The 25010-nt window shown below is 36.8% G+C and overlaps 2 protein-coding genes across 5 annotated transcripts; both read right to left on the reverse strand.

Moving 5' to 3' along the window:
- Positions 1-6: 6 nt before the first annotated feature.
- LOC133534565 (TBC1 domain family member 15) lies at positions 7-16628 on the reverse strand. Of its 4 annotated transcripts, none has more exons than XM_061873733.1 (11): positions 16416-16628; positions 11753-11945; positions 10791-11210; positions 10442-10486; positions 8527-8695; positions 8292-8388; positions 7442-7858; positions 5743-5930; positions 4931-5057; positions 4311-4497; positions 7-1493 (listed from the first exon to the last, which is right to left on the reverse strand). In XM_061873733.1, the coding sequence occupies exons 1-11, from the start codon at positions 16455-16457 to the stop codon at positions 1480-1482; spliced, it is 1899 nt and encodes a 632-aa protein (XP_061729717.1). In that variant the 5' UTR covers positions 16458-16628; the 3' UTR covers positions 7-1479. The 4 variants fall into 4 exon arrangements, with proteins under 4 accessions (XP_061729717.1, XP_061729714.1, XP_061729715.1 ...); XM_061873730.1 differs by having other exon boundaries at positions 4255-4497; XM_061873731.1 differs by having other exon boundaries at positions 4212-4497.
- Positions 16629-20718: 4090 nt separating this feature from the next.
- Positions 20719-24082, reverse strand: LOC133534567 (ecdysone oxidase-like). The gene is made up of 2 exons (XM_061873738.1): positions 22620-24082; positions 20719-22478 (listed from the first exon to the last, which is right to left on the reverse strand). The coding sequence occupies exons 1-2, from the start codon at positions 22743-22745 to the stop codon at positions 20946-20948; spliced, it is 1659 nt and encodes a 552-aa protein (XP_061729722.1). The 5' UTR covers positions 22746-24082; the 3' UTR covers positions 20719-20945.
- Between the last annotated feature and the right edge of the window lie 928 nt (positions 24083-25010).

Below are 25010 nucleotides of genomic sequence, written 5' to 3' on the forward strand. Positions count from 1 at the left end.
TTGTAAGATACCAAGAAGCTTATATTAAAAAAAAAAACATTTTAAAAGGAATTATGTTGTATGTGTAAATTAATACATATATTTAATGTACTAGTTCGAAACACGCTTTTTGTACAGAAATTATAACTAAAAAAAATTTTACGTTTACAATTTTGATTAAACAGAATTCTTAGACAATAGCCACTGACATTGACATTCATGGGACAAACATCATCTCGCATTCAGCACAGAGAAGTCAATAGGCAGGTCCACACAGAGCGAGCGCGGGGCAATTTCCTCGTGCGGCGCGCGTGTTTTTCTCGCTTGAGCGTGCCGTTATGCTCGCTCTGTGTGGACCCGCCTAATAGGGAATGTGCGTGGATTGTACGGGGCACACGAGCCCTCTGTTTATTGGCGTCAAGTTACAATGTTAAGCTTCCTCCGAAATCATTAATTTTCCTGTTTCCGTAGTGACCGCGACATCTTGTATAGTCGTGAGATTATGTTTACTTAGAAACAGGTACTTAATAAAAACCAAAATATTTTAATAACTTTCTAATTAAGAAGGTATCATTACGGATGAAAAAAGAATTGTCTGCTATTGGTTGTTGATACAAAATTATACATAAAACTTGGTAAATTAAAAAAATGAAAGAATGAAGAATCTGTAATGTTTCAAACATCACATGATGTGCCAAAAAATACCATACACATGAAAACAGACTCGAACAAATTTACGGTATCTTCTGTGCCAATGTCAGTTGAAATTAAGAGAACACTACACAACAGGGCAAGTGACACAGAACGCATTATTATTTTGCAAAAGGGCAAGATAAGGTTGAATCACGAAACTAAACTGCTAACCCTTAAATAGAAATTATGAACAAACATTTATGTATGAAACCAACTTTGCATAAATTGAATTGACATATTGTTACCTTAAAAACACCATTTTTATTTTAAATATGTAACTGCTATTTAATTTAAATATGTCTTTACGGATAGTAACATCTTAATTTGTCTTATTTAATTATAAAATTATGTCGTCTATGGCACAAACATTAATTTTAATCTGGAATATAGTGCACGATACAAGCACCGGGTGTTTAAATAAATCAAATTGAAGTCAAATTATTCAGCATCCTATATTTTGACCAATACCACAAGACACCTATTATATTGAAGGACACCATTAAATCAATAACCCGACCGGATACAACAAACTCAAATTCATATGCTATTTGAAATTGCGCATTATATAAAAGCCCTAACCTTATAAGGCTCACTAGCTAATTTTAACGGGTAAAATTTGTGAATTTTTGGAAACTGAGTTACTCTGGCACAATTATGCACAGCTGTTTTTTTTAAGGAATACCTACCACGAGTACTTTATAAAAATAGAAAAACTATCACTTTAACCAGTCTCTGTAGTTTTATGATTTCGTGGTTTAGGCAAGTAAGGCCAAGACGCTGGTGGTTACGACAGATATTTTTAATCCGTTATATTCCAGTTCCTGTAAAAAAAAACTGTATTTAAATAAAGAATTAGTTTTGCCTCAGGCAAAAATTAATGTTATATTTACAACAATACGAAAACAACAAGCCAGTATCGAGAATAACTTTTGTAAACTCTATATTATAATCCAAAACACCACAATTCAAAGGCACCATAGTATACATACTATGGTGCCTGCAATACGGCCACTTGGACACCAAATTCTTCAAAGAATGCTTTTCTTAATTTAACGCATTCACTGCCAACGTTTTCGTAGCGCTACACGCGTAGCTGATTCTAGCGTTTTTCTGCTTTGTATAGGAAAGCGACTACGAGCAGAGTAAAACTAAACTCCAAAAATCATACATTTTGAGTAATGGCTGTATTGCAGGCACTTTACGAATATCCTCGTAAAACCTACTAACCTATTTTTAGGATAAAAATATAGTAGAATCAGAACAAGATAAATTGGCAGCGATTTTAACATCCCAGACAGTGCAAGTGTTATTTTAAACGTCAAAATTCTATAAAATTATGACGTTTACTTAACACTTGCACAGGCCAGGCTATCAAAATCGCTGCCAACTTAGCTTGGTCTGACTCTATAGTCATAATAGTACGTAAAATAAAGATTTTCGAGCAGAATCAGACTTTATGTCTGAGTTTGAAAATATAAAATAAATGCCCTTTTTTCAGGATAATGGGTCGTTGTTTCACTTGTCCTAAAAATAAAATAGGCCTTACGAGGATATCGCTCTGATATCTAAGGGATACAATTCTGATGAAAAGTAAGCCGATATGAATGTGACCATATTACCTTTTATAGTATATATAATGTATGCATAAAGATCATTCTTGATCTTAAATATAAGTATTATATAGATTACATTTATTTTTGATAATTATAAGAGTTTTCAAAACCTAGCCCTTGCTTAAGTAAGTTAACTACAACAATATACAGATAGTACTTAATTCAAAATACAACATATCCGGGATATAAACCGTGATTACCTTCCCGTTTCCGTGATTGGGAGCTCAATCAAAACAATATAAAAGGTAATCACGGTTTATATCCCGGTCGATTTAAGTGTAGTGAAACCAACCGTGACTCATTCAAAACTGATACGGGCATTCATAGTTATACACGGTGTTTTTTTAAGTCAGTTAATTTCATGGGTGCATTCCTGAGCTTAAATTAAGTAACTTTCTCAAAGAAACCGGTATTCTAATTAACTCAATTTTAGAGATAATCAATGTTTTATTTTTATCTGATAAGGCCCCTTCGAGCGTGTGCAGTTGCTTTAGGGCCTGTTTACATATTGATTAGTATTAAGTACGAGTTTATACATTTGCTACTTAATGCAAGTACTATCTCGGACGATCGATATTCGAAATCTCATTGATATGTCATGTCATGGTTTTCAATTGTTTGGTGGATTTTAAATATAATACCAGGTGTTTCCTGTAACACGAGCAAATAATTAAACCATATATTTTACTCCTAAAACGATATAACTTTTGATTAACAACGTTTGAAAATGATGATATCTTTAGATTTTATAATTTCATACAAATTTAATATTATTTTCAATGTACGCTGACATCAGTGTGTTTGACGTTGCTTGTCACGCTTTAAACGTAACAAAATTCGCAATACATCGCGTCTTACAATTAACTTCAATGTGTAATAAAAATTAAAACATAAGTTATTTTAAGTTGCTGAACAAATGTTGGTGAGTTTGAAGAGTACAGCCTATAGACCCTACAGTTTAATTTATTGCTCCTGTTACAGGAAACACCCAATATAACTAAAAAAACTATGGCATTCAGTTTCCTTAAATGTACTTAGCCATACCCGGAAGGTATGGCTAAGTAAAAAACACCGTGTACGTAACACTAATTTAAGAAAACTTTTTTTAACGCGTGCGGAAGATCAAAAGCCGTATTTAAGTTATATGACATATGTATTTAGAATATAATTGTTGCATACTTAGTTATATTCATTACTTTAGAGAATATATTTTGCTAAATCAATGAAAACAAGTTAAAGAGTATGAAAATATGGCGTTCTCAATTAAAAGGTACCACATTGTTTCTTACCATAAGGACGAAATTTGCTCGTATCGTTATACGAATAACCTGTCAGCGCGTCCTTATGGCAAGCGACAATGTGGTAACTTTTAATTGAGAACGTCACAAATATTGCATATTCAGGTAACCTGTGGCAGTTTTTACTACAGGAACGTAACGTCTAAACGTAAAATCAACTCAAAAGCATATTACTCGTACGTCTGCAAACATGATGTACTTCGATTACTACTACATAAATATACATTTACAGTACATATGGTGCTACTTTAGCGCACTAGTGCGATAATTAGCACATTACTTAACTATGCCAAAAATTTAAAAGGCAATATGTACTGTAAAACGTTTGTACGATACATGTGCGAATAGGTAATTCACAACTCGTGTCGATTTGAAACATTCCCTTCGGTCGTATTTTAATTTATCACTTGTTGCGAATTTCCTATTTTTCTCACTTGTACCGTAATGTACTATTGTTATATTGTTACAAAATGAAAAAAAAAAAAAATTAATGACATGCCACAAAATGTAACTTCTGACCACTGTTCTTAAATGGTTTGGTATCGGAAAGTTGATCTATATTATTTGCACAGCAAAATGTCTAATCTAATGTACAATTATTCTACATATCAATACATATAATATTCACCGCGTGCTCAAAAATTCATGTCTAATCCTATTTGATACATAACTTCATCCATCCCTGGGTTCAAGAGAGGGTCCCGGGCATTCTCAATTTTCCCCATACCATTAGCTCCGTTCGTCGTTGGCTCGTCGTCCGAATTAGTTGACACGGAAACATTCAGAGGAGTCATTCCGAGTATGATCCTGATTTGGTCTGTTAGGTGGTGTGCTGATATTATTTGGTGGTATATGCCCTCTGCTGTGCTTAGTATTTTGTCGACGTCCAGGCACATTGATAGGTCGTTTACGTGCTGAAAATTATGGTATTATTATAACTTCAAACCGATATTAATTTATGCGGAACACAGTGGAAGAACTGCTGGTTATTTTTAAGTTTATATTCTACCTAATCGTAATAATCAAAAAGTAAATTTTATAAATTTTACAAGTATCATATTTCGTTTGTGTTAAGGTAGAACATCAAGTATTATTTAATGCAATGGTCAATCTAATCTTCTTTCTTCTTCTTCTTAATGTTAAACGATATTATCGAGTGCATGTGTAAATAAAAGTATAAAATCCTGCTATCCGTACAAAAATAGAGTTTGTGTTATTTGGTGTGAACATTCTTAAACTAAATATACGGTTTAACTCACGTAACCATTTTTAGTAACTGTCTTCTACACCGTTAGTAAACTAAACTTAGTAAGCAATCTACTAAAATGTGCATTTCCCCAAACTTACCTTCAATATTTCAGTGAAACCATAGTTGTTGTTGATTATCGTGTCTTTTTCGGCGTCGAGTATCGCAACACAAATTAGCAGATGGAAGTTGGCACACGGCAACCCCGTCCACAGGACTTCCCATAGCCTGTACGCAAAAAAATGTTGAATTATATAGTGCTCGAAAGAAGCCCGAAGTATTTTACTGGTATATTTCTGATAATGTTTAGACTAAAATATCGAATAAAATTCGCAAGATTCGGATGTAAATATGTAAATTTACAAATAATGCCTTTTTTGTGAAAGCACATTTATGATTATCACGATTTAGTGCAAAAAGCCACTTGATTCCAATCAATCATTCAATGTTTGAACTAGAGGGAGCAAGGGGGGGAGTATGCGTCAACTGTGGGGTAGGAGTCGGTACGGAAGCCTAGTATTAAAGCTCAAAGTGTCAATGTCAACACACAAGCCACAAGTGGTAAACCCTCAAAAGCAGTCATGTGAAAAAGACGGTTCTCGAAAACTAGAGTCAGTATATATAGGGTAAGTAACCTCATAATGTCCCTGAAGGAGAACTCTCGCTTGAACCAGACCAGCAACCAACGGAAGCAGAAGTACGGTCGAGGAAATTGATTCTTTGGCAGTTTACGGTTCACTTTACATTGGACAGCTCTTAGCGTAAGTATGACAACCAAATTTACTTGAACCGCAAATTGCTTAAGAATCAATTTCCTCGACCGTACATGCTCCTGGGGTTGTTTGCGCCAGCTTCGAGCTGCAGAACGTTAGCAGCTGCAGCGTCATGCCCGTTTGGTCTATCTTGAAGTTACCTCATAATATCCCTGAAGGAGAACTCTCGTTTGAACCAGACCAGCAGCCAGCGGAAGCAGAAGTACATGTTCCCGGAGTCCTTCTGCGCCAGGTGCTGTGCCAGCTCAGGGCTGCAGAACGTCAGCAACTGCTGCAGCTGCAGGAGCTGCTGCTTCATGCCCGCTTGGTCCATGTCGAAGTTATAAGCCTGGAAAGTAAAACATTGATGCCGCTGATGAAAATATGACATTTTTCGATCGTTACCGCATGTTTTCGGCTTCACTTTAGTAAATATGTTTTGCTAATTTTGAGAAATATTTGGAATCTCTTCTTCCTCGCGTTGTCCCGGCATTTTTGCCACGGCTCATGGGAGCCTGGGGTCCACTATGCAGCTAATCCCGAGAATTAGCGTAGGTACTAGTTTTTACGAAAGCGCCTGCCATCTGATCTTTCAACCGAGAGGATTGTACCTAGTGTAAGACCTGTACACAACTAACTACGTGAGCAATAAAGATACTATTTATTTAAGAGTTGTGTTAAATTTGGTGTTTTATAGTAGTTTATGTGACTGCTACATAATAAAAGGCATTAAAATAAACGAGTGTGGGTTTAAGAAACGAACGAAGTGCGTTTCTTAAAAGGATCACACGAGTGTTATAATGCCTAATTATGTACGTTACATATACTATTTTATCTACACACATATTATAAACTTTCTATGATATATTCACTAACCCAAATTACAGCAAACGTTGGGGCATCGTTGCTCTCTTGGCGGAACTCGCGGATATGTGGTGACATCACCGAAATATTTTTATCGCTCATTTTACACGAAACTTTTGCTATAGTTACTTTTAAAAAAACATGCATTTCATACTTAAAAATAATTAAAAGATAAACTGTACGTCAAATGGCGGGAATAGAAAACTTTTTTCAGGCATGTCACGCAAAAAATGTACTTGTAAGTCTTGTAACAAGTAGACCTAATATTATGTAGTACGAAAGTACGTACACATACGGATTACGGATGCATATGTAGATGTGCACGCACACATACATAGCTAGTTTCGGATACAAATTAGAGATAGCGCTTCAAAATTAGATTCCTTAAAATGCTGCAAGAGGGCTCTCTTTTCCTATATACTTACTTTACTCCTTGATCGCGACTGGTATTAGAATTGAGGTCAAATCGAATTGCTTTTTTTTTCAGAGATTTTCCAAATTTGAATGTAATAACCAAATCGATTATAATAAATTTGTTGAAACAAAACAGTTTATCGTAATGTTGGCCAATATTTACGGATTTTGAAGGCATCATAGAAGGTTTATGATATGTGTGTAGATAAATATATAAATCATTCCTCGAGCCATCTCGTGCGCCACACAGGAACTTGCAATGGGTCAATGCGTTTATCTTTTTGTAATTTAACGAGCCTGGCGTGTATTGGGTGCAAGATTTTTCAATTGCTCAACTTATCCGACTGCTCAACATGCCCCGCTATACCCTACTAATAATAAGACAAAACATATATAATCTGGAAAACCCACTTTGTCAGTAGGAAAAGGGGCCAAATTCAAATTTCGTATGAAAGGGAGAAAATCTGGAAACCACTTGAATAACGATTTGATTATATTTTATAGTTGTATGGAGTCTCAGGTGCTGGCCGCTGGCCGTGCTTAAAATCAAGGTACTTACATACCTAAATGATTCCAACTTACAATTCTTTCCATGAACCCAACGAAACACCAAAAACTGTCCACCTCATTCCCCAAAAGTAGCAGCAATGGTGCCAAAATATCGCTCATGCCTTGCACGTAGCCAAGGTCAAAGTTGTACATGACATATGTCATCAGAATATCCTGCAGCACCGCCAGATTCGGGTTATTGTCACCAGCGAAAAACGGATGGGTCCGGTCTGTTCTTGCAACATCTTTCTCCACTAGACTCTTTCTGTCTCTGTACTCCGAGAACCTGGACTCTTGGCCTTCGGTCATGGAGCGCCATTGGAGCTTCATGGAGAAGTATTCCTCTGTGCGTTTGCGTTGTAAGGATCGTATTTCTGCATGCGTCATGTGCCAGGGGGTGTAGTCTAGTAAATATTTCCAGACTGACTGACGTATCGAGTGGGCTACACCCTGGGAATAAAAATATAATATTATTTAACATTTAGGACGACTGTAGAATATTACAATACAATACAAATACTCTTTATTGCACCCCTCTATACAAAAACAATACAAATAATATAGCACATTACGAAGAGGTAAACAACAGGCGTCTTATAGCTAAAAAGATTATTATTTGATTATTTCTGGACGGCTTTGTTTTATATATAAAATTCAGTTTCTAAGACCTAGGTTTACGTTTTACGTGAGCATTATAAAATTGCGGACGCTTGTACAGTCAGCAATACTATTAGCTTAATACCCCTGCATGCATGTATGTATACATGAATGTCTTTCCATATTCAAATATTTGTTTGAATATGGGAGAAGTTTCATAAAGACATAAGTAATATACATACATAAGAAAATGATACAATTATTTTAAACACGTTTGGTTCCTTACCCCTCTAAAGATGAGCTGTTTGACTCCGTCGACCTCCGTAACCCTGCCTTCCGTGTCCTGCAGACCTTCCCATTTCTCAGTGGATAGAGGAGTTCCTCTGCAAACCAATATAAGTGCTTTTTACTTGTTTATCTCTTAGTTTTTGTTCTAAATGTAATAATATAGAGAATTTCTAGAATGGGCTGTTTGTATAAAGGTCATAAGCAAGGCATAGAATCACAAAATGAATAACTACCTAGGTATGATAGGTCTCGGCGGCAGCGTTGGTTTGACGCTGATGACTTCGTACTCGTCGGATTTAGTGACCGTGGTGGTTTCGTCCAGCGCACTCATGCTCTTTGTGAGCAAATCTGCCACCTCTTCGGACACATCACGTTTGCCGTTGGCCTCATTGCCATAATATACTAAAAACACAAATTTTCTTCAAACAATATGTTGATAAGATATTGCCTTGCATTTGGATCATTACATTCATTATGATTAGGTACCTACTTCATTAGAAAAAAAAAACCAGTTCTCTTTTGTTGGGGCGTTACTACACAACGCAAAAAGTACAAAAAAGGAAGATTAATCATATTAAGTGGAGTTCGATAGAAAAGGAAAATAATTTAAACAAATATGAAAGATTTTCTTAACATAAAAGTTTTACGATATTGAAATTTTAATAATAAACATATTTTAGCTACTTAGTAATTGATATAAATAAAAGATTTAAGTGTATAAACTGTTAATAAAATCATAACCAAACCAAAACCAAAAAGTACGTGATTACGAAGCACTGAAGGTAAATTGGTTTGTGGGGGGGGGGACACATTTTTCCACTTTGGAAGTGTCTCTCGCGCAAACTATTCAGTTTAGAAAAAAATGATATTAGAAACCTAAATATCATTTTTGAAGACCTATCCATAGACACCCCACACATATGGGTTTGATGAAAAACCAAAAAAAAAATTTTTTTAATTTTATAACGTATTAAAAAAAACTACTTACTAGATCTCGTTTAAACCAATTTTCGGTGGAAGTGTGTATGACTACCATTAAAAAAAATTATGATATACATTAGTATACAATATATTTTTCTTAGATTTTTCATTCTCTTATTTTAGAAGTTACAGGGGGGGGGGGGGGGCACACATTTTACCACTTTGGAAGTGTCTCTCGCGCAAACTATTCAGTTTAGAAAAAAATGATATTAGAAACCTCAATATCATTTTTGAAGACCTATCCATAGATACCCAACACGTATGGGTTTGACGAAAAAAGATTTTTTAAGTTTCAGTTCTAAGTATGGGGAACCCCAAAAATTTATTGTTTTTTTTCTGTTTGTCTGTAAAAATCTTAATGCGGTTCATAGAATACATTTACTTGACAAGTTTGAACTCTTATAGTTTCGGAAAAAAGTGGCTGTGACATAATCGGGCAGACAGACGGACATGACGAATCTATAAGGGTTCCGTTTTTTGCCATTTGGCTACGGAACCCTAACAATTCGATTTGACCTATATTCTAATATCAGTCGAGATGCCTTTTTGTTCGAAATGAAATGTCAATTGCATACAATTTTGACATATCTCGCATGTTAGTTTGTATCGAATGATACGGAAATAGGCCTCCGACTCTAGTTTGTATCTGAATGAAAAAAAACTACGGATGCGTGACATGCGCGAGTTCTGCCAAGAGAGCAACGATGCCCCAACGTTGGCTGTAATTTGGGTTAGTGAATATATCATTGAAAGTTTATGTGTGTAGATAAAATAGTGTGTGTAACTGTACATAATTAGGCATTAAAACACTCGTGAATTTTAATGCTTTTTATTATGTAGCAGTCATATTGAACTTCACTATATGTTGCAACGGCTTACAAAAATCATAGCAGGAAATCGTTTTGATGATTCATAATCACGTATCCCGAATGTTTCAATATCAGTCAGTCTAATTCAATAATCACTAAATCTCTCCCTCCCTTTCTTGCCGTGTTTGGAAAAATATTCGTCGCTGTCGTCCCATTCTCATACCTACGTCAAAAAAAGAAACAGCAAAGCCGTTCTTCTATAAAGACAATGACAGGATTGACAGGCATTCCAGTGAAATGTTTGATTCTTATTATTTACGTATCCTATTTTATCAGCTAAGCAAGCAACAATACATACATTTCTCGAGGTCAATTGTAGAGCAACCTTGTTGTGGATTCGATCCTGATCAGCACCAGAAAATTCATAATGTAAGGTACAAGAACAACACATCAAGAAACCTACACAGATAAATGTATATATAGGGATGCGTGCGGATTTCCTATCTTGCGTGATATGTTTTCTTTTGTGCAATTAAGATCAAATGTACAAATACAACATATAATTAGATATTGTGACCTGTGACACTATTTTACCATAAGTACGTACATAGTGCCGATAACAACCGGCATTATTTAATTTTACTTGACTTTTTGGATAGACGATACTATTAGAAATCTCCCAGTTATGAAGTAAAGCAGAGACATACCAATATCCGTAAGCTTAGAAAACGCAGTCATAGTAGTCTCATAAGGCCTCTGTTTGAAATTCGACACCAGATTCCACACAACATCTGTAGTGTTCTCCGTGAAGATATCTAGTTCTGCAAAACTCTTATTCAGCACTTGCGTCTCCACATTTGGCTCAATTACTACATATGTGTTTCTGTCATGTCTTGTCTTGGCGGTTTTAATGTGGTTCTTCAAATTCGCGACGAATATTTCTGCGTTCCCATGTTGGAAGTAAAAAGTAGTCTGCCAAATGCCTGGTTTGGTGGAGAACTGCATCTGCTGATTGTTGCGAGTGACTCTGAAGGTTTTTAGGTCGTCGAGGGCTATTTTAATGATCCGGGATCGAGCGTTGGCGTAGTCGGAAGTGATGTTACCGCTGAGAGTGCGTTGTCTTCGACCTGAGAAGAAAGCGAAGGTTGTGAGGAATTATTTGCATGTGGATAAGCAAATGGGAATCGTCGCTTCACCACTGGTGTATGGCCAAAACACAATTCGTACGGTCACTCGGAATACAAAAATAAAAAGAGACAAACTACAGGCGTATAGGCGGTCCAACTACGAGTAGAAAGGTAAACGTAATCTAAATGGTCTGGTTAAGTTTGTGATTAATAATAGATACATATATCGCCTGTCGGCCCATAAAAAAGCTCCTCACACCCTTCTGGAATAAGCAGATGTAGCAACACAACGGGCTCGAATCCTCGACGCACCCAGATCATTAAAGGAATCTAATGGAGAAAACGGGAAAATTCTGCACTTCTGAACGGAGTTAGGCTTGACTTCCAACTTACATGCCGCATATGGCTAAGTCACAAAACGGGAGCTTATAACCAACTCAAAATAATTGTTGCCATTGGGGTGATGGGGTCGAGTACTACGCAGACGCACCGCACGCCGATTAGAGGTCTATGATCATGGCCCAGGTTTCAGTATAGCCCACCTATAGTGTTGACTACGGCCCACTCCTGATCCTGCGTGTCGGAGTCGATGGTGATGAGGTCGTTGGGCCGCCACTCGATGCACTTGGTGCCGTTGGGGTTGAGCACCACGCACAGCATGCCGATCGAGTTGAGGTCTGTGATCGGACGGCCCATGCACGCCTTGAGGAGCACACCATCTTGCGTAAACAGATCCTGGAATAGGGGCAATTCTTACATATTAAGGTAAGCAATATTGCATATTCTGTATGTAACCTTATGGTTGTCCGGAAGAGATCGCCTTTTAGCGATACGACTGTCTATTGTTTACTTCTACTTGAGTTGCAGTATTATCTGTATTATTTCCTTTTATTGAGACGTGCAATAAACGGTATTTTTATTGTATTTCATGTTTTGAATAATCATTGAGGTTGTCAATAATGATTAATATAATAGAAAATAATTTGCTTTTAATACAAGCTTTTTTTTGTTTATTATTGTTTATTTATTAACTAACTTACACTAACAGATATACCAAGCATGTAAGTTACTATACATTGAACTTAGGTTAACAAGACAACACTATACGAAACAGATAAAGTTTATAAATATAACAAATTATTGTATTACTACTATATACTATATAAATGAGTAATAACACTAATATTAGGACGGTGTAGTCGAGGGTATGGAAATCGACTCCAAATACCGAGTTGCTGTGGCTAGGAGTCTCGGTTCCTTCTGTGAAAATATGTCTGTCTGGGGGTCGAATAGAAGGATATTATTTATGTGATTCAGTGCTGCATACAGAGGACTGGTGACTAAAGTTACTGTGTTGGTGCTGGGAATTGTAAAAAGAGGTGTGGGGCGAGCAGGTCGAAGAGTAGTTCTCACAAATGGCGTAGGTACTTTAAAGGTGACATATTGCAGTAACCAAGGATTTGTGATTGATCCACGTATTAATCTAAGGAAGTATTTTATAATTGCAAGTTGTCTTCGTACCTCAAGACTTTGATGACCTACCATTCCTAACACAAACTGCGTAGGATACATATAGGGATACTATCCCATGCTGCTTCCAGTACAAGTACCTAACAAATGATTCCTGAATCTTTTCAATGAGAAGTACGTATTTTTTTTCGTGTGGGCACCAGACAATATAGTTACTTTCCAACAGGCTACGTACAAAGGCATTATATAACAGAGTAATGACTTGGTGGTTATGAAAATATTTGGATTGACGTACTACGAAACCGAGAGCTTTTCGCGATTTTTTACAAATTTGAAGTACATTTTGATTAAAAGTTATTTCAGTGTCAAAGCATGTACCCAGGTCACGATTCTTTACTCAACATGTCAGTTTAAGTTAAGCTAGGCGGTCTTAGCAGTGTCTTAGTATATGATATTACAGTTCAAAAAGACTTAATTACAATCAGTACGTACCAGGATAAATATTGCACACCGGAATTTCGGATTCGTAGAGCGTTGTCTCTTTTTCGCTCGCTGTCTCCAATATTCTTTTTCTAAAGACCGATTGTGTAATATCTATATATCGCCGGGTAGGTACGGGTAGGTACCGTAAATAAAATAAAGCTTTTCGCAATTTTTTACAAATTTGAAGTACATTTTGATTAAAAGTTATTTCAGTGTCAAAGCATGTACCCAGGTCACTATTCTTTACTCAACATGTCAGTTTAAGTTAAGCTAGGCGGTCTTAGCAGTGTCTTAGTATATTATATTACAGTTCAAAAAGATTTAGTTACAATCAGTACGTACCAGGATAAATATTGCACATCGGAATTTCGGATTCGTAGAGCGTTGTCTCTTTTTCGCTCGCTGTCTCCAATATTCTTTTTCAAAAGACCGATTGTGTAATATCTATATATCGCCGGGTAGGTACCGTAAATAAATGGTTGTAAACAAGAAATAACTAGTGGATCTGTGAGCTTTAGACTCACGATAAGTTTCATAAGCTTAAAAAATACAAAATACTTTGTTGTCATTATCACAGCGAACTCACAATGGTCTTATGTGCCATAGACACTATTGGCACCAATTTCCATGATTTTGAACATTTTTCTAACTACCAAACCTGCTCACAAAATTTCAGGAGAATCGGTTGAGAAATGCGACCAGCGGAGAACATCCGAACACACGAAAGCATTTATGTCCATGCTGAAACAGAGACCTTTGCTAACACTCGGACAATTACAAGTATGACATGCTATGCCAATAGTTATTGAATAACAATAAGTATTTTACTGATAATAGTTAAACTGATAACCTTAACTGGTTTACGAGATAACGTTATTAATAAACGGTCATTGCTCTTCTGAACTTACAAAGATAGAGACTAAGCTTGCCATGAAAAGCGACAAGTTCAATAAATCAGTAGTATCGAGTCCGGGATCTAAATTTTTGTTAGGTACAAACAAGCAGACAAGCCGCTTGATGGGAAACACTGTCACTGTGGCCCAAGAACATAAATAAGCCATAAAAGCATAAATTTCCGTTTTTTTCCGTTAGACCAATATAAATCTGCAATGATTTTGATAGCATAACTCGGAACTATATTACACAAGAAAAATAAATTTCTGCATCAATTCTTCTATTCCATTTATTATGCACCTCCCTGAAAGTAATCCTGGCGGCGCCCATGAGAACTGACGTGGATAATTGATAAACTACTATTATTTTAGCATAAATTTCCGTTTTATATTTATACGGCTGACATCAGCATATCCCACCAGCATATTAAGATCTTTTAGGAAAAACTGGCCAACACCAAAATTTTAGTCAAACATTACTCTTTTCTTTAGATCTAATAACCAAACTCCATGTGTTTGTAAACAAATGCTTAAGGCAAATTCTACGCATCTTTTGGCCTAACTGGATCACAAATGGTCACTTATGAAGGAGAACCGGACAAGCACCCGTACACGAGATCCAAATGCACAAATGGCATTGGATTGGGCATATCCTCAGGAAGCCAGACACCCACCTATCCAAAGTGGCCTTGACCTGGAAGATACCCGGAAAACGGAAAAATAGTCACCCTAAATTTACTAGGAGCTTTTCCGTGGAGCAAGACTTGGGTGTATTGGGGATGGGGTGGGAGGAGGTTACCCAAGCAGTCCAGGATTGGAGTCAGTGAAAGAAAATGGTTCTAGCCTTACACCACAGCAGGGGGTAACAAGATGAAAAGACTACTCTTCAGCTAGACTTAACATGCCATGTAATATACAAGGACAATAGTTGTTTATGTTACAGACAGAATAGAAGTATAGAATAAATATTTTTATTTGTAAATACAAATTTACAACAAGACAAATTACATTAACCTTTCGAGACCCGTGGGCTCCCTGGGTAGCCAGTTTCTAAAACCAATGACGGAATGTCACTATATTTGTCTGAGTCTCGAAAGATTAAACAAAAACATAGAAAGAATAAAGTGCCATGAAATGGCCCCAATGTTGATGGCGACTTCTGGCACTGATCTTCCGATGAGGCCAACAAGTGAGAAGAATCATGGCAGGTAACAGACAAAAATAACTGTTGGGCTTGATTTATTTATATAAGCCCAGAGCCCTGACATCATACTACACTTAACTCTTTGGAATTTGATATTTTTAAATTGGTTTTCGGGTGAAATTAAAAACATGTGTACATTAGAATTTAATTTACTTACAATACATAACATAAAACAGCCCACTTGCAAAATTAACTGTGTATTCTAACCCATGAGCCTTTACTTTAAGAGAAAGAAAGCAGAAGAGTCAAATGCAACCTACTCAACCCAGAGGGGTTGTCTTAATATTGGTTGCACCAATCACAACAAGATGTTATTGAATATTTAAAATCAGCAGAGAACCATGAAACTTGAATAAAATATTAGCTTATTGCTAAGAATATATCCAGTGAAGCATTAAAATTGGGAGGAAGGTCATTTATTAGCAAAGTGGATTAAAAAAATTAAGACATTTCTTTATAGTATATATTGTTTTGAACTTACCACACACAATTTTTACAGATTGTTTTTACTAAATTCTGTATTTTAAATATTATAATAGCGAATACTTCACTGTAGAGTAAGTAAACTATCAAAAAAAAAAAACCATTTTTAAAGGCATATGAAAAGCGAAAATGGCAATACAAAGTACTAAGGATTACAAACTGTCTGACATGGGCGCCGGCAGCAGGGTGCAAGGGGGTGCACTTGCACCCCCCTGGCAGGTAAGAAAATATATAAAAAAAATTACATGTTTTTTTATGCGTCTGCACCAGCATTAGTGTTAGACCAATATAAATCTGCAATGATTTTGATAGCATAACTCGGAACTATATTACACAAGAAAAATAAATTTCTGCATCAATTCTTCTATTCCATTTATTATGCACCTCCCTGAAAGTAATCCTGGCGGCGCCCATGAGAACTGACGTGGATAATTGATAAACTACTATTATTTTTCGTACAATAGCTATGAGTTCATCATATTTATTGATACCAAAGTATCAAACTGTGTTGATAAGTTACGAGATAGTATAAAAAATCAAATGCCCAGGAATAGGCAATAAAAAGAATCATAAGTAAAATAAAAACTACGTTTGATTAGGCCTAGTTAATCCAAGGTCGAATGAATATATACCAAAACAAAGAATAGGCAAGCCCATAGATATTACGCTCACCTTACACTGCTCCGGAATGTCTTCTACAGAGCTTGAAGACATTTTTCTCTTAAACGAGATCAAGGCAGGTGGCTATACACTTTCATGAATGTTGCGAGGAAATATAAGTTAATCGCAGTAATTGCACCATAATCATATGGGAAATTTTGTCAACAAAGAGGTAAACATGACAGTTTACTTCGTCGTTCATTATGTACAGATTAAACATGAATTAAACAGACAAGCACCCACTCGCGTACAGCCAACCACGTTTAGTTCTGTTTAAAGTCAGATTTAAGCAAGTTAGCCAACATAAAAATAGAGCATATTTAAATTTATTGGGGTGGCTAATTTATACTTTTGTTATCTTATTAGGGGCACAACATAAATAACCCCACCAAAAACATTTCATGTAGCGTTGCCAAGTCTAACAGGCGCATAGAGCTTTTACACTAAAAAGTTATGAGATCCCCTAGCAGGTGCCAAGACTTTTACTTTGTAAGTGCAAACTTTATCAGCTCTAACTCAATAAAGCCAACAGTTTGATCAAACAGTACGGCTTGGCCGTTTCGGTACTGTCACATAAACACTCCCGCGGTGGACTTGTGTAGGTAGAACAAAGTACTTACTACTTAGCACCTAACATAGATCTATAAAATTCTGAAAATGATATTACGGGATTGTCCATATGATAGCAACGAAACGGCCAAGCCGTACTGTTTGATCAAGCTGTTGGCTTTATTGAGTTAGAACTGATAAAGTTTGGGCTTACAAAGTAAAAGTCTTGGTACCTACTAGGGGATCTCATAACTTTTTAGTGTAAAAGCTATATGCGCCTGTTAGTCTTGGCAACACTTTACATGAAATGTTTTTGGTGGGATTTCATTCATTTTGTAAGAGTTGTTATACCAGCTAGAAATGACTTACATACATACATATAATCACGCCTATTTCCCGGAGGGGTAGGCAGAGACCACGGATTTCCACTTGCTACGATCCTGACATACCTCTTTCGCTTCCTTCACTTTCATGTCATTCCTCATACACGCTCGTCGGTTTAGGGTGCTGTTGACCTGGCCTTTCTTCAGGATTTCCCCGATTTGATCAGAGAAAGTCCAACGAGGTCTACCCCTTCCAGCTCTCTCTTCTACTTCTCCTTTATACACTCTCTTTGTTAACCTTCTTTCACTCATTCTTTCCATGTGTCCAAACCATCTCAACATACCTTTCTCAATTTTTGTCACTATATCTTCGTTCAGTCCATACTTTTCCCTTATCACACTGTTCCTAATTCTTTCTTGTAATTTTACACCACACACACTTCTCAACGCTCTCATTTCCACTGCATTCACTTGACTCTGATGCCTCTTCTGTTCTGCCATACCCAACTTTCGCTACCATACATAAGTGTAGGCACCAACACCTCTCTATGCACAGCCAACCGTGCTTTTTGCGACACCTTCTGGCTGCTCATAAAAGAGACGACCGCTCAGTCCATACACCGACAGTACCGACCAAAGTTCATTCCTCACCACTCTGTCATAACTCATAAGCCTTTTCCAAATCCACGAAAGCTCAATAGACCTTTTGACCTCTGGCCAAATACTTTTCGGCTATGCATCGCAGGGAAAATACTTGATCAGTACATCCCATACCCTTTCGGAATCCCGCTTGTGCATCCCATACTTTCTCATCAGTTTCTTTTACTACTCTTTCAATCAATATCTTTGCATACAATTTGCTGACGACGCTGAGTAAGCTAATCTTTTCAAACGGACTTATTTCCATTTCCCTTTATTTTTGTAACATTCATTAAGATTAATTAAAGTTCTAAAAGGTATCTTCTTGTTCTCTAAAAAAAGATTCAAATATTGAAGTTCGGATCAAAATTCAAAAGGGCTTATTTCTTCCTTGTACGTACACCACTTACATAGATATACTAGACAGGCTATCGAGAACAAATTATGTCCGCCATTTTCAGCGTTTGACGTCTGTCATTAAGCTAAAGAATAAGCGTGCTAGCCAAAGGCGAAACTGTTATGACAACTGTTCATTTTCTGCCTACATACGCACTGCAAAGAATGAAGAATGAAAGCTGCTTGATGAAATGTATTTATTTCCTTACAAGTGTATTGAAATTGTTTTACGTATGTGACACTGACGATATTAAAATTTATAAAAATAGTAATAAAACTCTTTCTATTTGTTTCTCGGACTCGCAGCAATTTTGATCAAAACGCGCTTATAGCATAATATACTCTTTAAAAATAAGCAAAACACTTCAAAAATTACGAAATAAATAGTAATATATAATTATTGAGTATATATTCTGCAAACAATAACGTTGGTAAACATGAGTACCCACGTGTTACATCTGGGTAATGTAACCTATGCGCCAAAGAAAATGGTGTACCACCGCGAGTATTTAAAGTGACGTTTCAAAATAAACGAAATGAGCTTAAAACAAGAGTTTTTTCGCAGTGGATTGTTATTATATTGCTTTTAATATGTTTCTTGATATTAGAATACATTTTCATAACGCAGAAAGGCATTTTTAATTTTTTTTTTTTTTTTAATTTTCGTTACATACGTGGCATCTCGCCAGTAGTCGAAGACGTACTAAACGCAATGAAGTGCCGGCACTTCATTGAGGTGCGGAAACATTTTGTTACAGATGCCGACTCTAGTACTATATACCTCAATGACATACACAGTATTCCTTGGCTAATATTGTTTTAAACATGTTTATTTAATATTAAAGTTTCTTTTAACCATTTATATCACCAAAAATTGCACTTTGCAATTTATATACTACCTACTTCATGTAAAATAATCAATAATTCTATTATACTAGAACTGAAACACCACTACAATTTTAATTTTAGTAGTTAATTTTAATTTTTGAATAAAAAGTTATCGTTTTCGATAAAGTTTATTCATGAAATGTGCAAATCAAAAAAGTAAATGTCTCACAAGGAAACAAATTTCATTGAAAGACTTCAGTTTTTATTACTTAAAATTGTTTTATTCTCATCCAATATGTATCGATACATTGAGCATGAAAATTCCAGAATCAATAATGTAATTCTTCAGCACACCTTTATTTTAAAAACATCTAAATTGGCGCCAAAATAAACCTTTAAAAAAACGAAAACAGTTCTCGCTGGCAAAGAAATTGCCTAAATAAATAAAAACATATAATAAAATTAAATCCGCTGTAATAATATTATTAGTAATATTTTGAACATTCTAATATTTATATCAATCTTATTTATCGAATTAACGAAATATTTGCATTTTGTAACTTTTTTTAAAGTAAACCATCACTAGCTTATGTCAGGATATTGAGACTTGGCTAAGAAAACATTGATCTCTATTTCTATGATATTATAGTATTTTATGCAACAGTTGTATAAGAAGGGTCAAAAAAGGCGAGTGGCGTGAGTTACAATGTGAGCCGGAGCCGAAGGCGTAGGCGAACATTGTAAAGGAATACGCCACGAGAATTTTTTGACCTACTTATACAACGTTGCATACAATATTTTTCCTACGAGTCAACAAAAATAAATCTTAATTTAGGTAAACAAATTACAGCAAAAGTATATAGCCAAGACGCGCGAGCATACCTTGTTACGCGCCCGGCCCGCCCCGGGCCGCGGCCGACCGGTCAGCGACACCTCCTCGTAACTCATGAGGCCCTGGTACTTGCTACTTGCAAAATTAATTTTTTGGACAGTTTTTTCTCAATTTTGGCCACCGTAGCCTACGGAGACTAATAAGCAACGCTAAGCGGTCTTCGTAGTCTATGGGTGTTGCTATATTACGGGTGTCACATGCGTGTTTCTGACTTATGAAGTAATTATTTTTACTATGCAACCAAATGAATATTTTGTAAGTTGGCAGCAATGCACTTAGTTTAAAACTGTATTCGTTTTGGTTTTGTTAGGTTGGTAGCCATTAATCGCAGTAACGTTATAGCTTATAAAAGCACAAGAGTACAAGAGCTTTTATGAGGAATAGACAATATAGACGTTTCTTGAAATCTTTTATGTATGTTCTTATATTCGTGTTAATGAATGCATAAATGACAGATAACAGTAGAGGAGTAGGAAAAGGTTGTTTTCACATTGATAACAATAATGCTGTAATAAGTTGTAATAAGCTGTAACAAAACATGCAAATTCCATGAACTTTTGACAATGAATCTACAGTAAGGCATATTAAAAAAAAAAAAAACAATGAATCTTACACAAGGTCACAACAAAACGGCTTAATTCCTAGAGTTCGCAACAAAAGTGAAATTCATGAAATTGTATAGTAAGTCAAATAATTATTTAGATAGATAAAGAAACATATGCAGTGCCATAGCATTTCTGTCAACGTACGTTAGTACAATATCGAAGTAATAATTACGAAATGAACACCGTGGATTTATGTTTTTCTCGATTTCCCGAAAAAAGTTTTTACCTAGGGAGGAGTGGAATTGGAAATAAGACCTTTTGAAAAGACACTCCTCCGTTGATATCGAAATTAATGTTCCTATACTATTGATCAATGATCATTTATTCCATATTCGCTTTTTATAATATCACTAGCCTTTTCTGCAATCATGATTGTTGGTGCATTTGTGTTTCCGCTGGTGATGGTGGGCATTACACTCGCATCTACTACTCTCAAGGCATCTAGCCCTCTTACCCTCAGTCGTTCGTCCAACACCCCGTCGGGGCCCATGGCACACGTGCCAACGGGGTGCCACTGTGAAGAAGCTATATTCAAAACATAACATTTCCAGTATTCATGGCTACTAAAAATCAAATCTCTACAACTTGTAATATTCAATTTTACAATTTCAGAGCCGACTGAACGAAAATATGTCGTGTTGATGACGCTCACATAATCTTCCATGTAGCGAGCGTGTTTATCTAAATCCCTTTCATTAGAGTAGTAGCCCAAGTTAATTTGAGGATATTGTTCCGGGTTGTTGCTCTTTAGTGTAATGTTACCTTTGGATTCAGGATGAAGCATATTAACTATTGAAAACAAAGTCTCTTGTGTTTGACCCGCAAGCGCTACAGATGTACAAATGTCGTTGGTTAACCCAAAGACGACGGAACATATTAGTGTTGACATTACAGTAGCAGCTGGAAATGGGAACACGGTCGTCTGATAGTCTGGGAATAACTGAGAGTTATTTAAAGCAACATGGCCAATTATTGCAGGCGTCGGAAATTTATTTAAGTTTGTTAAGATTTCTACATTTTGAAACACAGATTTTAAGCCTTTTTGACCTGTCAGAACAACAAGAATCGAAGCGTGATCTTGTAAATTTTGACCTACATTAGGAGAGTCTAATATAATATTTATGCCTTTCTCTGTTAAGTGTTGTTTTGGTCCAACACCTGACACCATCAGCAAATGAGGAGAGTTAATGGCTCCAGCTGATAAAATTACTTCATTCAACGCCTTAAGTTTAATGATCTTTTTATTCTGCAATTTCGCTTCAATGCCTACAGCTCTTTTACTTTTATTGAAAAGTATTCTCCTTGCTAACGTGTTCCTCAGAACATACAAGTTGGGTCTGTGTTTGATAGGCTTTAAAAAGGCTACTGCCGTGCTTTGTCGGATACCTTCGTCGATTGTGTACTGTGCTGGCGAATATCCCAACTGCTGAAAACCATTGGTATCTGTCAGAATATCATGTCCATTTTCCCTGAACGCTTCAAAGTATTTTCTGGATCTTTCGTCCCATATTGGGCGAGTTACGCCCAGGTAACCATCGGTGCGATGTAGGAATGCGGTCTCACTAGTCATTATTTGGAGGTCGTTAAGTCTTTCGCTTTTCATAAAATAGTACGTGACGTTATCCCAGTCCCAGCCCGGGTTGTGGAGAGCCCAGGAGTCGTAGTCCGCTTTATTTCCTCTGACGTAGTACATGTAGTTGGCGCCACTGGACCCGCCGAGCATTTTTCCTCTTGTTAGATGAATGTTCTTCGTCCTGTGAGCCTGGCAGGAATAGCCATCATTCTGCGTGTAATAGTTCCAATCTGACATGGAGTAGTCAACGAAAGGAAAGAAGCCGGGTATCTGAAATAAATAAAGAAAGTTATTAACAAATGTAGTTTCTCATTTATTGGGTTCGTTGTCGTTGGTAAACAAGGAACATGCACAGAATCGCTAGTAGGTAAACAATATTTTAATTTAATTAAATAATTAGCAAAAACTGACTGTAGCCTCAATCGGTGGGTCGTCTCCAGCCTCTATCAGCAGTACGGTCCAGTGCGTGACCTCAGTGAGCCGGTTCGCCACCACACAACCTGCCGATCCTGCACCCACTATGATGAAGTCAAACATGTCACCATCTGAAAAAAATAAATTCAATAAATGAATTAAAACAAAAATATTGCTTCGCTAAAAATAAACTACAAACCTGTGGTACTAAGTACTGCGGATCGCAGGGCGGTATGGGAGGGTAAGGTGCTACACGGGCGGTTCTACAAGGCCTTCACGGGACCCGATGGAGACATGCCCGCATTGGTGAACTGGCTACGATTCGGACCTCTTCAGAGAAACCGAGGGTTTTGCTTGTGCAATAGGGTTGTTTCCAATTCTTTGAAACGCTTGTATTACGTTCTATATTAACTAAAAGGTGCCCTAAAATTCAACTTTTATACTAAAAACGGCTTTAAATATGTTAAATTAATTAAATATATTTTGACAGATGCTTTCGCGCCCAAAACGCTCTTTGAAAATTGTGTGACGTCACAGTTTACGGTTTGACACATAACTACATACACACGTAGAAGATACGAACTGTCAACTGACATTTGTCATTTGTTGTTTATTGCGTAACTGTCAACAGTGTCAATCCGAGAGTTGTGACGTCACCAGAATCTTCAATGACGTTTCGAGTTTGGTCATATGACGTGTGCCAAAAGATATTTTAAATTCAATATTTACAAAAATATGGTCATTACACGTCCCCTAAAAGTAGTTTAACATGTTCTTATAATCCAAAAAAATTTATTGGGATACAATTTTGCCCTAAGATTTGTCGATGGAAACAACCCTATTGCGGACTAGGGCATGCCGCCGTCCCGGAGTCACTCAGGCATATCATTTCCGGTTGTTCTCATCTTGCTAACGGCGAGTACTTGCTCAGACATAATCTCGTAGCCAGAATTATTCACCAGCAGCTTGCTCTCCTATGCGGCCTTGTGGACCGCAAAGTGCCGTACTACAAATTTTCACCTGCGCCAGTTCTCGAAAATGGTCGTGCCTCGCTCTATTGGGATCGATCTATCATCACTGACAGGACTATTGTTGCCAATAAGCCTGACATCGTGCTGATAGCAGTAGACAATTTTTTTTTTAATTTTCGTTACATGTGTGGCATCTCGCCAGTAGTCGGAGACGTACTAAACGCAATGAAGTGCCGGCACTTCAATGAGGTGTGGAATCATTTGTTGGAGATGCCGACTCTAGTTGAGGTATAGCAATGTACATAAAAGGATCGATTCTGGGCTTGGAGGAAATACCATCGTGTATATGGTACTCACTATTACAGTAATTATATACGCATTTTATTACGGAAAAAGATATAATATACCAAAAAGTGTCCGACAAAAAACCATAAATAGGTGGCGCTATAATACAGCTATAAATAATATTTCATATATTTCATATTTATTTATTTATAATATCATTCATATTACATGTCAATTTATTATTAGGTACAGTATTATATTATAATTATTTATCCACGTAGTACGTGATTTATTCAACATGTGATATACTATGTATAGGTAGTATATTATATCTTTACATTTAAAAATTCATTATAACTATAAAATGTGAGTTTGAGAAGCCATGCTTTTAGTTTAGTTTTAAAACATTGCAAGGATGGGGCGGAGGTGACCTCTGCAGGTAATTTATTGTATACGGTCGGACCCATCACGTGAGTGACCTTTTCGAACTTCGCCAGTCGTCGCTTCACAGGGAGAAGCATATTTGGGTGCCGCAAAGAGCGCGCCGAGTCTGAGCGTTTTTTTATATTCGCTTAAATTGACGTACGTATAAATTGCTATCTGATAGATTACTATCGACGGCAGAGTTAATATTCCTAGTTCTTTGAAATATGGTCTTACTGAGGTTTCCTGTGCTACCTGGACCACAGATCTTATGGCTCTTTTTTGTAATCGGAACGCACGCTGCCATTCCGCGGCGCGTCCCCACATTTCAGCACCGTATTGCAACAGGGAGTAGATAGTCGCGAAGTAGCTTGTCCGCACGGTATGCTGCGGCACTACTCGAGCCAAGCGGCGCAGAGCGAAGCAGGCACCACCTAGCTTACCACACAGCTGGTCAATATGAGTTGCCCAAGTCAGTTTCCGGTCTATTTTGAAACCTAAAAAGGTGGTAGCCTCCACTTGTTCCAAGCTAACTCCGCCGGCCTTAATTGTCAGCGGTCTGGGTTCGCGGCCACCAAGGTGGAAATGGAGAAAGTGTGTTTTGGTTAGATTTAGTGCTAAACCATTAAGGCAAAACCACCGAGACAACTGATTTGCAGCATTGTTCAACCCGGTCTCCAGGCTGTCAATACTTGAGGCGGATACAATG

The sequence above is a fragment of the Cydia pomonella genome, chromosome 2 (assembly GCF_033807575.1).
Source record: "Cydia pomonella isolate Wapato2018A chromosome 2, ilCydPomo1, whole genome shotgun sequence".
In the NCBI taxonomy this organism is placed as follows: domain Eukaryota; kingdom Metazoa; phylum Arthropoda; class Insecta; order Lepidoptera; family Tortricidae; genus Cydia; species Cydia pomonella.